At 36.0% G+C, this 16,539-nt stretch overlaps 1 protein-coding gene across 4 annotated transcripts in view; it reads right to left on the bottom strand.

The window, feature by feature from the left end:
• The window catches only part of CSPP1 (centrosome and spindle pole associated protein 1), a gene marked incomplete at its 3' end in the record, with an annotated part of 87,163 nt that overhangs the window by 55,495 nt on the left and 15,129 nt on the right, over positions 1-16,539 (bottom strand). For 3 of the 4 annotated variants that reach the window (XM_079722750.1, XM_079722751.1, XM_079722752.1), the window contains exons 6-8: positions 14,436-14,644; positions 12,200-12,321; positions 11,764-11,842 (exon numbers count right to left, since the gene is read on the bottom strand). In XM_079722750.1, the coding sequence (XP_079578876.1) occupies positions 11,764-11,842; positions 12,200-12,321; positions 14,436-14,644 (410 nt within the window). The remainder of the gene's footprint in view (positions 1-11,763; positions 11,843-12,199; positions 12,322-14,435; positions 14,645-16,539) is intronic. The other variant, XM_079722753.1, reaches the window with a different exon arrangement.

The following is a 16,539-nucleotide window of genomic DNA, read 5'->3' as shown; positions in this document are numbered from 1 at the left end:
TTTCCAGCTCCGGGCTATTGTGAATAGAGCTGCAATGAACATTTTGGTACATGTCTCTTGTTGAATTATAGTTTTCTCAGGGTATATGCCTAGTAGTGGGATTGCTGGGTCATATGGTAGTTCTATTTGTAGTTTTTTAAGGAACCTCCATACTGTTCTCCATAGTGGCTGTACCAATTCACATTCCCACCAGCAGTGCAAGAGTGTTCCCTTTTCTCCACACCCTCTCCAGCATTTATTGTTTCTAGATTTCTTGATGATGGCCATTCTGACTGGTGTGAGATGATATCTCACTGTAGTTTTGATTTGCATTTCTCTAATGATTAATGATGTTGAGCATTCTTTCATGTGTTTGTTGGCAGTCTGTATATCTTCTTTGGAGAAATGCCTATTTAAGTCTTCTGCCCATTTTTGGATTGGGTTGTTTGTTTTTTTGCTATTGAGCTGCATGAGCTGTTTATAAATTTTGGAGATTAATCCTTTGTCATCAATGTTTCTTTTTGTTCTCTCTTTTTTTTGCCTCCTTTTGGATTTTTTTTTTCCTCTAGCACATTAGTAAGTTGCATCTTTTGTCCATATATTTTTAGTGGTTATCCTAGAAATATAACACCCATACATAACTTATCAAAAACTAAAGCTAATCAAAATCTTTACAATGCTCACAAATGATACAAAGATTTTTAAACACATTAACTCCATCTAACCCCATCCAAATTACATGCTATTCCTATTAATTACTCTTAATTTTACTTACTTTTAAACCCATTATAATTTTACCATATATAATATTTATTTAATTCCATCTACATATTTACCACATTTTTTTCTTTCTACTCTTTCATGTAACTCAGACCTCCCCTATGTGACCTTCCTTCTGCATTTAGAATTGTACTTACTAAGGGTCTGCTAGTGGCAAATTCAGCTGTTTCTCTTAAAATATTTTTCTTTCAATCTCATTCACGAAAAATAACTTTGCTGAGTATAAAATCATCTCAACAAATTGACGGTATCTATAGTTTCTGAATTCCTTCCTAGAGTTCATTTGAAAGTAATGTCTTTCCTTTCTGGCTGATTTTAAGTTCCTCTGTATTTCATTTATGTTCTAAAGTTTTACTATGATTGTCTTGGTATGGAATTCTTTTATTTCTTCTGTTTGAGAGGTATTAGCCTTCTAGAATCTATAGATTAGGACCCTTTATCAATTGTAGAAAATTTTAAGATATCATCTCTTCAAATACTTCTTTCATCTCATTCTCTTTTTCTAGAATTCCAATTAGTTACGCTTGAACCTTTATAGTGCCATAATTTTTACCCCCTTTTTCATATTTTCCATGTCTTTTTCTCCCCATTCTGGCTGAATTTCTTCAGATCTACTAGTTCAGAGGTTCTCAAACTTTAGTGTACATCAGAATCACCAGGAAAGCTTATTGAACACAAGTTGTTGGGCCCCAGCATAGAGTTTCTGATTCATAGGTAGGATGGGGCCTGAGAGTTTGCATTTCCAGCATGTTCCCATAATGCTGCTACTCTGGGAACCACATTTGAAAACCACTGTTCCAACTTATTAATTCTCACTTTGGGTATGTCAAATCTGCTATTAAGGCCCATCCATTGAGTTACTACTCTCAATTATTTAAAATTTTTACTAAAATATCTAGTTAATTCTATTTCAAATCTGTTGGTCATTCTTCATAGTTTCTTATGCCCTGATATAAACATGATCAATATGACCATTTTATATTTTGCCTAACAATTCCTAATCTGAGGTCTCTGTCATTCTTTTTTTGCAAGCCTATTCCCACTTACGGTTTATATCCTTGAATATTTTGTCATTTATGAATATGAACTTAACATTTTCCATGGAAAAGTATTGAAAGTCCCTAATCTTCACTTTCTATTTTACCAACTGCTTTGGGAATTTCCCTTTTTGTTACTCAGACACTGGTAGCTTCATTAATAATCTCTGTACTTTTTACCCTCCTCCATTAAACAAATTTGTATCATCCTCCTATAATTCTGTCTCTCATCAATTTTCCAATCATTTTTGCTTAAAGAGTGATATTGCTTCCACATTTTAAGAAATATATTTCTGAAAGAGTACACAAAGAAAGCACATAAAACAAAGAGCAAAGATAACCAGCATTCAAAAGTAAAAATAAAGAAATGGAAAAAATACGTAAACTTATACACACTTTTCTCTTTTTTCACTGAGTCATAGATTTTATTGATGGTATTGATGGTATACGACTAATAAAATCCCTAAAACCTTGCCCTGTTTATGGAGGCATGTGATGGGAATTGTGTCAAAGGTAAGAGGTTCTAAGTGTTGGGTAAAGTAGGAGCAATGATTCCCTAGCAACTGAAGGCTCCTCCTAAGCTTCCTTTTCTCCTTTTTCCCTGGTTATCCAGGGCTCATACTTCTTAGAAATTATGCATATGTAGCTCATCAAACTCAAAGCAAAAAGACTCAGAGGGCTTCCCTGGTGGCGCAGTGGTTGAGAGTCCACCTGCCGATGCAGGGGACACGGGTTCGTGCCCTGGTCCAGGGGGATCCCATGTGCCGCGGAGCGGCTGGGCCCGTGAGCCATGGCCACTGGGCCTGCGCGTCCGGAGCCTGTGCTCCACAACGGGAGAGGCCACAGCAGTGAGAGGCCCGCGTACAGCAAAAAAAAAAAAAAGACTCAGAGATGCACATCTATACACATCATAGTCAACATACCCAAAGACAAAGAAAGAATCTCAAAAGCAGCAAGAAAATAACTCATCACATACAAGGGATCTTCAATAAGATTAACAGCTCATCAGAAACCATGAAGGCCAGCAGGCAATGAGATGACATATTCAAAGTGCTAACAGAAAAAAAAAAAAAGTCAACCAAGAATTTTATATCCAGGAAAACTATGCCTCAAAAATAAAAGTGAAATTAGAACATTATTAAATAAAAATCAGAGAAGTCATCACTAACAGACCTGTCTTATACGAAATACTGAATGGAGCACTTCAGGTTGAAATAAAGAACACTCGACAGTAACTGGAGTAAACACAAAGAAATAAAGAACACCAGTAACAGTAACCACATAGGTAAAGATGAAAGATAATACAAATATGGGACTTCCCTGGTGGTGCAGTGGTTAAGAATCTGCCTGCCAATGCAGGGAACATGGGTTCGAGCCCTGGTCCAGGAAGATTCCACATGCCGTAGAGCAACTAAGCCCATGTGCCACAACTACTGAGCCCGTGCTCTAGAGCCCACGAGCCACAACTACTGAGCCCATATGCCACAACTACTGAAGCCCGCATGTTTAGAGCCCATGTTCCGCAACAAGAGAAGCCACTGCAATGCGACGCTCGTGCGCCATAATGAAGAGTAGCCCTCGCTCGCCGCAACTAGAGAAAGCCCGCACAAAGCAATGAAGACCCAATGCAGCCAAAAATAAATAATAAATAAATAAATTTTTTAAAATAAATTTTTTTAAAAAGATATTACAAATATGTTTTTATTTGTAACTGTACTCTTCTCTATCTGATTTAAAAGACAACTACATAAAGGAAGGAAGGAAGGGTTATAAAATTGTGTTGAAGAACTTAAGTGTATAAAGATACACTTTGTCTGACAACAATGGCATCAAGAAGAAGGAAAGGTAGGGAGGGTGGGAGGGAGATGCAAGAGGGAGGGGATATGGGGATATATGTATATGTATAGCTGATTCACTTCATTATAAAGCAGAAACTAACACACCATTGTAAAGCAATTATACTCCAATAAAGATGTGAAAAAAAAAAAAGATAAGGCTTGGAATGGAGTAGAATGAGCCAATTTAAAAAAAAAAAAGAAGGAAAGGAATGGCATTATATTAAAGAAAATTTTTGTATACTACTGAAATTAAATTGGTGTTAATCTGAACTCAGTTCTTTTAAATTAAAATATTAATTTCAATCTGCAAGGAAACCACAAAGAAAATAATACAAAAATTACACTAAAAGAAGCAAGAGGAGGGCCTCCCTGGTGGCGCAGTGGTTGAGAGTCCGCCTGCCGATGCAGGGGATACGGGTTCGTGTCCCGGTCTGGGAGGATCCCATATGCCGCGGAGCGGCTGGGCCCGTGAGCCATGGCCGCTGAGCCTGCGCATCCGGAGCCTGTGCTCCGCAACGGGAGAGGCCACAACAGTGAGAGGCCCGCGTACCGCAAAAAAAAAAAAAAAAAAAAAAAAAAAAAAAAAAAAAAAAGAAGCAAGAGAATTAAAATGGAATGCTAGATTTAACATCAAAGAAAAGGAATTAATGGAGGACCAGAGAAACAAAAAAGACATAAAATATATTTTTAAAAGATACATATATAGCAAAATGGCTGACAGAGATCCTACCTTAACAGGAACTACATTAAATGTAAATACAGGCAAAAGCTAGCAAAATTGGGCTTCCCTGGTGGTGCAGTGGTTAAGAGTCCGCCTGCCGATGCAGGGGACATGAGTTCGTGCCCCGGTCCAGGAAGATCCCACATGTCGCGGAGCGGCTGGGCCCGTGAGCCATGGCCCGAGCCTGCGTGTCCAGAGCCTGTGCTCCGCAACGGGAGAGGCCACAATGGTGAGAGGCCCGCGTACCGAAAAAAAAAAAAAAAAAAGCTAGCAGAATTGAAGGGGGTGAGAGGTAGGATGCAAATGTATGCTGTCTACAAAGAGACACACTTTAGATTCAAAGAATACACTGAGGTTAAAACACAGAAAATATATATCATGCAAACAGCAACTAAAAAGAACAAGAGTAGCAGTACTGTTAACAGACAAAATATATTTTAAGTCAAAAATTGTTACTAGAGACAAAGAAAGGATCTTTTATACCAATAAAGGGCTCAACTGATCAGCAAGACCTAACAATTATAACCATATATGTACATAACTACAGACTCAAAACACAGGAAACAAAAACAGACCTGAAGACAGAAATAGATAAATCAAAAATAATAACTGGAGACTTCAATACGCTACTTCTAATAACAGAAAAGCTGCACAGAAGCTCAACAAGGAAACAGAAATAAAAAACACTATAAACCAGCTAGATCTAAGTCACATTGATAAAAACTACCTGCCCCAAAACAGTATAACACACATTCTTCTCAAGCGCATATGAAACATTCTCTAGCACAGACCACAGGTTAGGTCATGAAATAAGCCTCAATAAATTTAAAAGGATTGAAATAATACAAAATATGTTCTCTAACCGCAATGGAATTATATTAAAAATGAGTAACAAAATTTGGGAAATTCACAATTGTGTGGAAATTAAACAACATACTCCAAACTAACCAATGGATCAACGAACAAATCAAATGAGAAACTGAAAAATACTTTGAGATGAATAAAAATGAAAACACAATGTATAAAATTTAAGGAATGAAGCTAAAACAGTAATAAGAAGAAAATTTATAGTTGTAATGTGTATATATTAAAAAATAAGACACTAAAAAACTAGAAAATATAAGAGCAAACTGAACCCAAAGTAAACAGAAAGAAGGAAATAAAAAGATTAGTGGAGAAATAAATGGAGATCAGAGCACAACAGAGAAAATCAACTAATCCAATAGCTTATTCTTTGACAAGATCAACAAGATTGATAAATGTTTAGCCAGAATGAAAATAAGAAGACTAAAATTACTGAAATAAAAAAAAACATCACTACTGACCTTATTAAAATGAAAAAGATTGTAAGGGAATACTATGAAGAACTGTATGCCAACACATTAGATTATCTTGATGAAATGGGCAAATTCTAGAAAGACACAAACTACCAAAACTGATGCAAGAACAATATTTTAAATATGAATTAACCAATGACAAGGAAAGAGATTCAATTAGAAATCAAAAAATTACCCATAACGGAAAGATGAGGATCAACTGGCTTCCTGGTGAATTCTACCACACTGAAAGAAGAATTAGCAACAATCCTTCACACACTCTCCAAAGTAATAGAAAATGGAAGAACGCATCCAACTAATTCTATTGGGCTAGTATCATCCTGATACCAAAATCAAACAGACATCAAAAGAAAACAAAAACCAAAGACCAGTAATACTCATGAATACAGAGATAAAAATCCTCAACAAAAAATTAATAAACTGAAAAATCTAGCAAGATATGTAAAGGATTATACTCCATGACCAAGTGAGATTTATCACAGGAATGCAAGGTTGATTTGATATATCTGAAACCAATAAATATACTACACCACATTAACAGAATAAAGAACAAAAACCACAGGATCATCTCAATAGATGCAGAAAAAGCATTTCACAAAAGTCAACTTCCAAGTTAGTAAAATGTTGAAAGAATACGCTAAATACCCCTTCTTCATCTTTTTTTTTTTTTTTTTTTGCATTACGTGGGCTTCTCACTGCTGTGGCCTCTCCCGTTGCAGAGCACAGGCTCTGGACGCGCAGGCCCAGTAGCCATGGCTCACGGGCCTAGCCGCTCCGCGGCATGTGGGATCCTCCCAGACCGGGGCACGAACCCGCGTCCCCTGCATCGGCAGGCGGACTCTCAACCACTGCGCCACCAGGGAAGCCCTAAATACCCCTTCTTGATAAAAATAATCAAAAAAGAATACAAAGGAACTTCCTCAAGCTAATGAAAGCAATTATGAAAAACCAGCAACTAACATCATACTTAATGGTTAAAGACTGAATGCCTTCCACCTAAGATCAGAATAAGATAAAAATGCCCACTCTCATAATATCTATTCAACATTGTACTGGCAGCTCTAGTTGGGGTAATTAAGCAAGAAAAAGAAATAAAAAGTATTAGATTGGAAAGGAAGAAGTCACCTCTATTAACTGATGTCATAATCATATATACAGAGGACTTCCCTGGTGGCACAGTGGTTAAGAATCCGCCTGCCAGTGCAGGGCACACGGGTTCGAGCCCTGGTCTGGGAAGATCCCACATGCCGCGGAGCAACTAAGCCCGGGTGCCACAACTACTGAGCCTGTGCTCTAGAGCCCGCAACCCACAACTACTGAAGCTTGTGAGCCTGGAGCCCGTGTTCCACAACAAGAGAAGCCACCGCAATGAGAAAGCCATGCACTGCAACGAAGAGTAGCCCCTGCTCACCATAACTAGAGAAAGCCCACACGCAGCAATGAAAACCCAACACAGCCAAAAATAAATAAATTTCTTTTTAAAAAATCATATATACAGAAAAATGCAAAGAAATGCACTAAAAACAGTAATAATAAAGAGTTCAGCAAAACTGCAGGTTACAAAATCAATATACACATTTCTATTGTATTTCTATAAACTAGCAATGAATAATATAAAAATGAAATTGAGGAAAGACCATTCACAACACCATCAAAAAGTATTAAATACTTTAGAATAAATTAAACAAGAGTTAGTCTAAAAACCACAAAATACTGTTGAAAGAAATTTAAAAACCCCAAATAAATTAAGACATCCATGTTCATGGATTGGAGATTTAATATAGTTAAGATGTAAGACTAAATCACAAAGAAATAGAAAATCTGAATAAACCTATAACTGATAAGGAGATTGAATCCCTAATCAAAAATCTCCTGAGAGAGTAAAGCCCTGGACCTAATGGCTTCAATGATGAATTCTACCAAACATTTAAAGAAGAACACTAGTCCTTCTCCAATTTTTCCAAAAACGTGAAGAGGAGGAAACACATCCTAACTCATTCTAGGAGGCCAGCATATCCCTGATTTCAAAACAAGACAAAAACATTACAAGAAAAGAAAACTATAGACCAATATCCCTTATGACCACAGATGTAAAAATCCCCAACATAATACTAGCAAGCCAAACATATCAGCATATTAAAAGGATTAAATACCATGGCCAAATGGGATTTACTCCTGGCACATAAGGATGGTTCAACATCTAAAAATTGATCAGTATAATAGACAATATTAACAGAATGACAGGGGAAAAAAAACACACGACCACCTCAACTGATAAAGAAAAAGCATTTAACAGAATTTAACAACAACCTTTCATGATAAACACACTCAACAAACTAGAATAGAAGGGAACCACCTCAACATAATAAATACCACATATGAAAAATCCAAAGTGAACATCAGACTCAATGGTGAAAGAATAAAAGCTTTTCCTCTAAGATCCGGAACAAGGCAAAGGTGCCTGCTTTCACCCTTTCTATTCAACATAGTACTGGAACTATTAGGCAAGAAAAAAAATTTTTAAATCAGCCAAATTGGGCTTCCCTAGTGGAGCAGTGATTAAGAATCCGCCTGCCAATGCAGGGGACACTGGTTCAAGCTCTGGTCCGGGAAGATCCCACATGCCGTGGAGCAGCTAAGCCCGTGCACCACAACTACTAAGCCTGCACTCTAGAGCCCAAGAGCCACAACTACTGAAGCCCGTGTGCCTAAAGCCTGTGCTCCGCAACAAGAGAAGTGACCGCAATGAGAAGCCCGCACGCCGCAATGAAGAGTAGACCCCGCTCGCCGCAACTACAGAAAGCCTGCGTGCAGGAACAAAGACCCAATACAGCCAAAAATAAATAAATAAAATATATTTATATTAAAAAAAAGCAGCCGAATTGGAAAAGAAGAGGTAAAATTATCTCTGTTTGCAGATGATATTATATGCAGAAAACCCTAACAATTACACACACACACAAACTGTTAGTAAAATGAATTCAGCAAAGTACCAGAATACAAAATCAACACAAAAAAATCAGTTGAATGTCTATACACAAACAATAAACAATCTGAAAAGGAAATTACAAAAACAGTTCTATTTATAATAGTATCAAAAAAACCCAGACTACACAGGATTTAACTTAACCAAAGTGGTGAATGACTTGTACAGTGAAAATTACAAAACATTGCTGAAAGAAATTAAAGACATAAACAAATGGAAACACATCCCCTGTTCATGGATTGGAAAACTTAATACCGTTAAAATGTCAAAACTACCCAAAGTGATCTAGAGATTCAATACAAGCCCTATTAAAATCCCAGTGACCAGGCTTCCCTGGTGGCGCACTGGTTGAGAGTCCGCCTGCCGATGCAGGGGACGTGGGTTTGTGTCCCCGTCTGGGAGGATCCCACATGCCGCGGAGCAGCTGGGCCCGTGAGCCATGGCCGCTGAGCCTGCGTGTCTGGAGCCTGTGCTCCGCAGCGGGAGAGGCCACAACAGTGAGAGGCCCGCATACCACAAAAAAATAAAAATAAAAATCCCAGTGACCTTTTTTGCAGAAATAGAAAAACCCTTCCCCAAATTTATACGGAATCTCAAGAGACCTCAAATAGCTAAAACAATTTTGAAAAATAACAAGCTAGAGGACTCCCACTTCTTGATTTCAAAACTTACTACAGAGCTACAGTAATCAAAACAGCATGGCACTGGCATGTAGACAGACACATAGACCAACTGCATAGAACAGAAAACCCAGAAATAAATTCATACATATAAAGTCAAATGATTTTTTTTCTTTCTTCCGGTACGCAGGCCTCTCATTGTTGTGGCCTCTCCCATTGCAGAGCACAGGCTCCAGACGCACAGGCTCTGCGGCCATGGCTCATGGGCCCAGCTGCTCCGCGGCATGTGGGATCTTCCCGGATCGGGGCATGAACCTGCGTCCCCTGCATCGGCAGGCAGACTCTCAACCACTGCGCCACCAGGGAAGCCCGAAAGTCAAATGATTTTTGACAAGGGTGCCAAGACCATACAATGGGGAAAGGACAGTGTTTTCAACAAATGGTGCTGGGAAAACGATATCCACATGCAAAGAATGAAGCTGGACCCTTATTTAACACTGTACACAAAAGGTAACTCAAAATCACAATCCTCAATGTAAAACCTCATAACTATAAAACTCTTAGAAGAAAACACAGGGCAAAAGCTTCACAACGTTGGATTTGGCAATGATTTCTTAGATATGACACTAAACACAGGCAAGGCAACAAAAGAAAAAATAGACAAACTGGACTTCATGAAAATTAAAAATGTGTGTGCATCTATAGTACTGCTAGATAGTGTCAATGGCGTAAAAAGATGATACACAGAATGGGGGAAAATATTTGCAAATCATATATCTGATAAGGGATTAATATCCAGAGTATATAGAGAACTCTTAAAACATAACAACAAAAAAATAAAGTAACCAATTCAAAAATGAGAGAAGGATTTGAAAAGACATTCTCCAAAGATAGACAAATAGCCAAAAAGCAGATGAAAAGACGCTCAACATCAGTAATCATAGAGAAATGCAAATCAAGACCACAATGAGATCCACCTAACCCGCCTTAGGATGGCTACTAGCAAAAAAACAGAAACTAATAAGTGTTGGTGAGAATGTGGAGAAGCTGGAACCCTTGTGCACAGTTGGTGGGAATATAAAATGGTACAGCTGCTGTGGAAAACAGTATAGTGGTTCTTCAAAAAACTAAAAATAGAATTACCATATGATCCAGCAATTCCACTTCTGAGTATATACTTAAAAGAATTAAAAGCAGAGTCTCAAAGAGATAAGTTGTATACCCATATTCATAGTTGCCCATTCACAATACCTAAAATGTGGAAGCAGCCCAAGTATTCATTGGTGGATGAATGGAAAATCAAAATATGGTATATACATACAATCAAATATTATTCAGCCTTATAAAGGAAATTCTGGGAAGTAAGACCCTGCAAGCTGTGTGGGAAAAAAAGAAAAGGAAAGAAGGAAATTTTGACTTAGGTCACAACATGGATGAACCTCAAGAACATTATGGTAAGTTAAAAAAGCCAGACACAAAAGATAAATATTGTATGATTTCACTTTTATGAGGTACCTAAAGTAGTCAAAATCATAGAAACAGTAGAATATGGGTGCCAGTGGCATAGGGGAGAGGGAATAGTGAATAGGTATAGAGTTTCAGTTTTGCAAGATGAAAACAGTTCTGGAAATTGATGGTGGTGATGGTTACGTAACAATATGAATGTACTTAACATCACTGAACTATACACTAAAAATGCTTTAAAATGATAAATTTTATGTTATGTGTATGTTACCATTACAAAAAATTGAAAAAAAATTAAGATGGTAATATTAAACTGATCTACAGATTCTATATAATCTCCATCAAAATTTCAACTGCCTTTTGGCAGAAACTGAGCAGCTGATCCTAAAATTCACATTGAAATACAAAGTACCTAGTATAACCAAAACAATCTTGGAAAAGAAAAACAAATTTGAAGAACTCATACTTCTCGATTTCCAAACTTCCACAGAGCTACAATTTTCAAGTGATACTAACATAAGGATAGACACATAGAACAATGGAATAGAATAGAGAATCCCAAAAAGAGACCCACACGAACATGCCCATTTTTGACAAAGGTGCAAAAGCAATTCCCAGGAAAAATAATCGTGTCAACAAATGGTGCTGGGAGCCATTGGACACTCATAAAGCAGGAGGAAAAAAAAAAAAAAAGACCTTCAATCAAAATCTAACACCTTATACAAAAGATAATTCAAAATGGATCATGAACTTAAATGTAAAACTATAACTATACACACATAACTTTGCTAATGAAAGAAAGTGAGGTTATTCTTAATTTTTTAAATGTGCTTTCTATGAAACACTGACTTAAAAGCAATACTTTGAACATACTAGTTATGTAATAATTGGAAATTAAAATAAGTTATATCTGTTCTGAAGAATAAAAGAACACATTGAATAACACAAGTTCTATGGAAGACAAATTAATCTTGAAACAAATTATTATTTTAACTACTTACACAATAGGCTGTGCTGGCTGGTGGGTGACAGGAGCTGTAACATAAGCTGTAGGCTGTACTCCCATCATTCCTGAACCATCTTAAAAGAAAACCAACACATTTGTTTCAGAGTACCCACTTAATAACACTATCTCTAAAGGAAAAGTCACACACTGAAAATGTTTCCTAAGGAAAAAAATCCACATTTCCTTCTGAGTTAGGAGTTAGCAGAGAATAAGGCAAGAAAACATAAAATATTTCTTAAATCTAGATAAAAAGGAAATAACTATGAATTATAACTGAGTTGTAAAATACAGTATTTATTAAATCAATATACATATAATATTGGAATTAAGTAAAGCTGTGCTTTTTCTCATTTATATATTTTTGCTTGCACAAAAACCAATTTTCCCAATTGAACCACTGGAAAATAATGTTTACCCCACAGATAACTTACAGTAAGCAAGACTAGGATCCAACGTATTCCTGGCCCCATAAAAATAGTACGCATCATCATAAGGAGTTCGATAGTTGGTAGCCAAAGGTGGTAGTAGGGGAGGTGGAGGCAGAGGTGCAATGCTGTATCAAAAGACAATTGGGAAATTCTTCTCATATTCCACTGCAAATTTTTTAAAAATCAAGATATTATTTTCTTACAAAAATCTTACTGAAAATCTAATTGCTGCTTTAGGAAAAGCCACCATCTTGCTTCAATCTCTTATCAAAAATTATAACTCAAAAAGCAAAAAGAAAAAAAGTCAGGAGTTAAGGTACAACACTTATTCAATCAATTAACATCTAATTCGTCACTATCTGCCAGTATTGACCAAACATGGTCTCTGTCCCTCAGGAATAATACAAAAATAAACAGCCATTACAGCAGAGTACAGTAAATGAAACAATACAAGTAGACACAGGATGCTACAGGAACATGGAGCAGGAACATTTAAATCACATAGGGAAGAGGAGGAAAGTATAAGGAAGGCTTTCTAGGAAAGGCAATGCTTCAGCCACACTACTAGAGTGAGTTAGTCACAGAGAAGAAAGATACAACATCAAGAAAAGGCAAAGAGGTACAAAATGAGATTATAAATGGTTCCATTTGACTGGGAGAAAGATGTAGTTTTTTAACTCTAAAAATACATTGCTCTTTCAAAGGAATTAAACTATAATGTGAAAAGAAACTACTTGAATATCAACAGTAAATTTCTGAGTTAATTTTCAGCATTTCATAAAGTTAAAACTTCTAAAAACCTCTACATCAGCACTTCATTAATGAGTAGGAAGTATCTCTGTATTTCCACCAAGGCAATATTTTCCATTAGTTAAAATGTAAAAGGCAAATTCCTTTAAATGAACAGAAAGAAAAAGGAGGCATCCTAGAATGTTTTCACTTTTCAGTGTATATATTAGGTTCTCCCTTGTATACTTCAAAATAATTGTGAAGAGCTGAGAAGGCATTAAAGTTCTCTTCAGTCATGAATATTTTTCATATTTACTAATCATTCAATGTGTCTAACCTTACTATCCTCACTCCATAGATAAATAAAGCAGTTGAAAAATTACTATAAAAGGGAACTGTCAATATCATTAAATCTTAAATTTTTATAGAGATTGATATAAAAGTTAATCCTCACAACACTATAACTGTAGATTAAAAAACATATATATATACACACACATATAAATATCTGTTACTATTCTACTTTTTACAAATGAGAAAACTGGAGTTCAATACAAGTGTGGTCTGCCCAAAATCCAGGCAGTGAAGCCAACCATTTTAATCCCTAAATCAATGCTAAAATCATCATACCATGCTTTGTAATTCCAATCCCACCTAGTCCTTTGAGTCAGGAAGCCATTAGATGAAACAAACAAAACACCTGATAAATACAGTAAACATGGTCCTACAATTTGTTAGCAGCAAATAAAAGATAATACCAAGTCCTAAAGGAACGTATAGCCCAGAAAATATCAATGTTAAAAAGGAAAAGCACCTGATTAAATGCAATCCTACAATTAATACATTAATAGTAAGCAAAAATAAGAGAAAATCCTACTAAGAGAAGAAAGTATAGACCAGAAAATATCAATGTTAACAGGATTTTCTTTATGTTTAGTCCAGTATAGCACAATGCTTTTTACCTATGGAAATCAAATCTTTACCCTAATACCTAAATACAGGTTTTATAATCTCAACACTTTATTTCAGGTATTTGAGTTGCATAGCCTGTAAGTAATCACAGAGAAAGAGTTGAAGGAAACAGAAACTAAAATAAAGTAATATATATAAAACAGTCACATTATAAACTTTTTCTGCATTAACTGAAGAAAGTATTCAATGTTTGCCAAGTGGAAATTACAAAATTGAAAATGGCTAGGTTTTATATGTTAAACAGATATTCCAAAATACGACCTAAAACTAAATAATAAATATACTTAGTTATGCATTTTAAGAATACTGAAGCATCTTTAAACAGCAAAAGAATGTTATAAGGATTTCCCTTGTTTTTATAATAACAGAGAAAAGATCAACAATGAAAACAAATTTCCATAGAAATTATTTGACAGAAGCCTTTAACTGCACAAAAATCTCTGAAGGATAACAGTACCTGCTTCAGCAAATCCTTCTGAACATACAATATAATGATACCTTACCTAATTCCCAAACACAAAACATTTTAAACAAGCACCTGGGAGGCACCATTTCACCAAGGGTGCTGCTGAGTCCATTGTGCAAGTCTTCATTTTGAGATGGGAAGGAGTAAACTGATGGGATGGGTGGGACAGACGGGGCAGACGAAGGAGGGAGAGGTGTCTGGAAAGCTACTCTGGGTCTTTCAGGTGGTATCGCCTCTTCGAGGTGTCTTGGTGTCACACTAAACTGCTTTAGTCTATCAGGCTAAAATAAAGAGAAAAAATCTGTTTGTTACATGTAATCATAAATTTAAAGGTGGAAGGGATCTCAAAAGACCCTCTATCCCAGACTGCCAGCAGGCACTTAAGTTAGACATAGAATAACAGAATTTTACAGCTATAAGAGATTTTGAAGATCCAATTCTTATTTTATAAAAGAGGTAATTGAGACTCCATGAAAGTACATAAATCACCTAAGGTCTCACCATTCATAAATAATCAAGCAAAGACTAGAGCCAGATATTAATTCTAAATATAAAACTCTATTATACTACAACACTATGCTGCTTCACTACCAATTGCCATCAAAGTATTCTAACATCAAAGTATTCTCTAGATCAGTGTGAGCACAGGTTTTCTGTAAAGAGCCAGCTAGTAAGTATATCAGGCTTTGCAGGCCATGTGGTCTCTTTACAACTACTAAAGTAGACCAAAACAATATGTAAGCAAATGAACGAGGGAGTGCTGCAATAAAACTTTACAAAAATAGGCAGCAAGTGGATTTGGCCACAGGCTACAGTTTGCTAACCCTCACTCCAAAACATCATTTACGTGTCCTTTTCTAAGATGTGTACATCAAAAGTAAACCCAAAAGTAATGGTCTAACTATTATATCTAATATTTTTATTTATTTATTCTCATAAAGCAACTTGACACTCCAAAGGTTGTTTCATTTAAATATAAATAAGAAGGTCCGTCAAACACTAAGGTAACTATAAATGCAAAGTTTAACATGCCACCATATTACATTAAAAAGTTCAAGATTTGAAAAGGAAATTTTTGATTGTCAAAACTATTTCAAAGGTATTTACTGATAGAGGAAAATATATTCAGTTTTGGAATTCATCCTTTTTTCTCAGCATGTTTAATTTCTCAGGAATGATTTCTCAGATTAATCTAAAAGTTTTACTCTATGAGCAGTCAAAAAGCACACTAGGAGTGATGCTGGTGCAGTATTAAACTTTTTTAAATGAATAATCCACAGGATATATACTTAGCATAAGAAAAAGTAAGACAAAAGTTGCCTACAGCTGAGTAATTTTAAGTTGCTGTATTCTTTTTAAGAATGAACTTTTTAATGAAATTTTTAATGAAATTAAAGTTTCTTAATCATTAAAGATGAAACAAAAACTTGCCTTAGAAAATAAATTCTACACATCCAGCTAAAAAAAAAGTATCCTTTGAGAAGAGTAATAAATCATTACCTTCTCCTTACTCAACTGCAATGATACGTGTAATTCATTCCAATTATGAAAATTGAAGAATTAAAGTAAAAATAAGGTTATTACCTCTAAATTTACATTAAGTAAAAACTACTAAAATGCTTAAAGCCTAGAAGTAAAGATTTCAGTTCCTTTGGAAATTCCTCTAATATAAGAAAAATGGTCATGATACAATGAAAAAAATTATTACCATCCATTGTAAATTAAACTAAAACAGTGCATGGAATAGTGCACGTAAATAAAGTGGAAAGGAATAATTCACAAGAAACTTTAAAAACGCACACATGAAAAAGGAAAAATTATCTTAGAGAAGTAAACAAGTAAGAGTTAGGACTTAATGTTTTATGAGAACTGAATTTAGTTTATTACTGTTCAAACTGGTCTACTCATACATTTTCCCCAATATGTTCTATCTCCACCTGCCACTACATTTGAGGCTTATTTGAATGAAAGATTAAACATTAAAAGACAGCAGGGGGCTTCCCTGGTGGCACAGTAGTTGAAAGTCCGACTGCCAATGCAGGGGACACGGGTTCGTGCCCCGGTCTGGGAAGATCCCACATGCCGCGGAGCGGCTAAGCCCGTTAGCCATGGCCGCTGAGCCTGTGCGTCCGGAGCCTGTGCTCCGCAATGGGAGAGGCCACAACAGTGAGAGGCC

Source organism: Hyperoodon ampullatus, assembly GCF_949752795.1.
Source record: "Hyperoodon ampullatus genome assembly, chromosome: 17".
NCBI classification, from domain to species: domain Eukaryota; kingdom Metazoa; phylum Chordata; class Mammalia; order Artiodactyla; family Ziphiidae; genus Hyperoodon; species Hyperoodon ampullatus.
The sequence above is the reverse complement of the archived record's forward strand: the minus strand, read 5'-3'. Positions and strand labels throughout refer to the sequence as shown.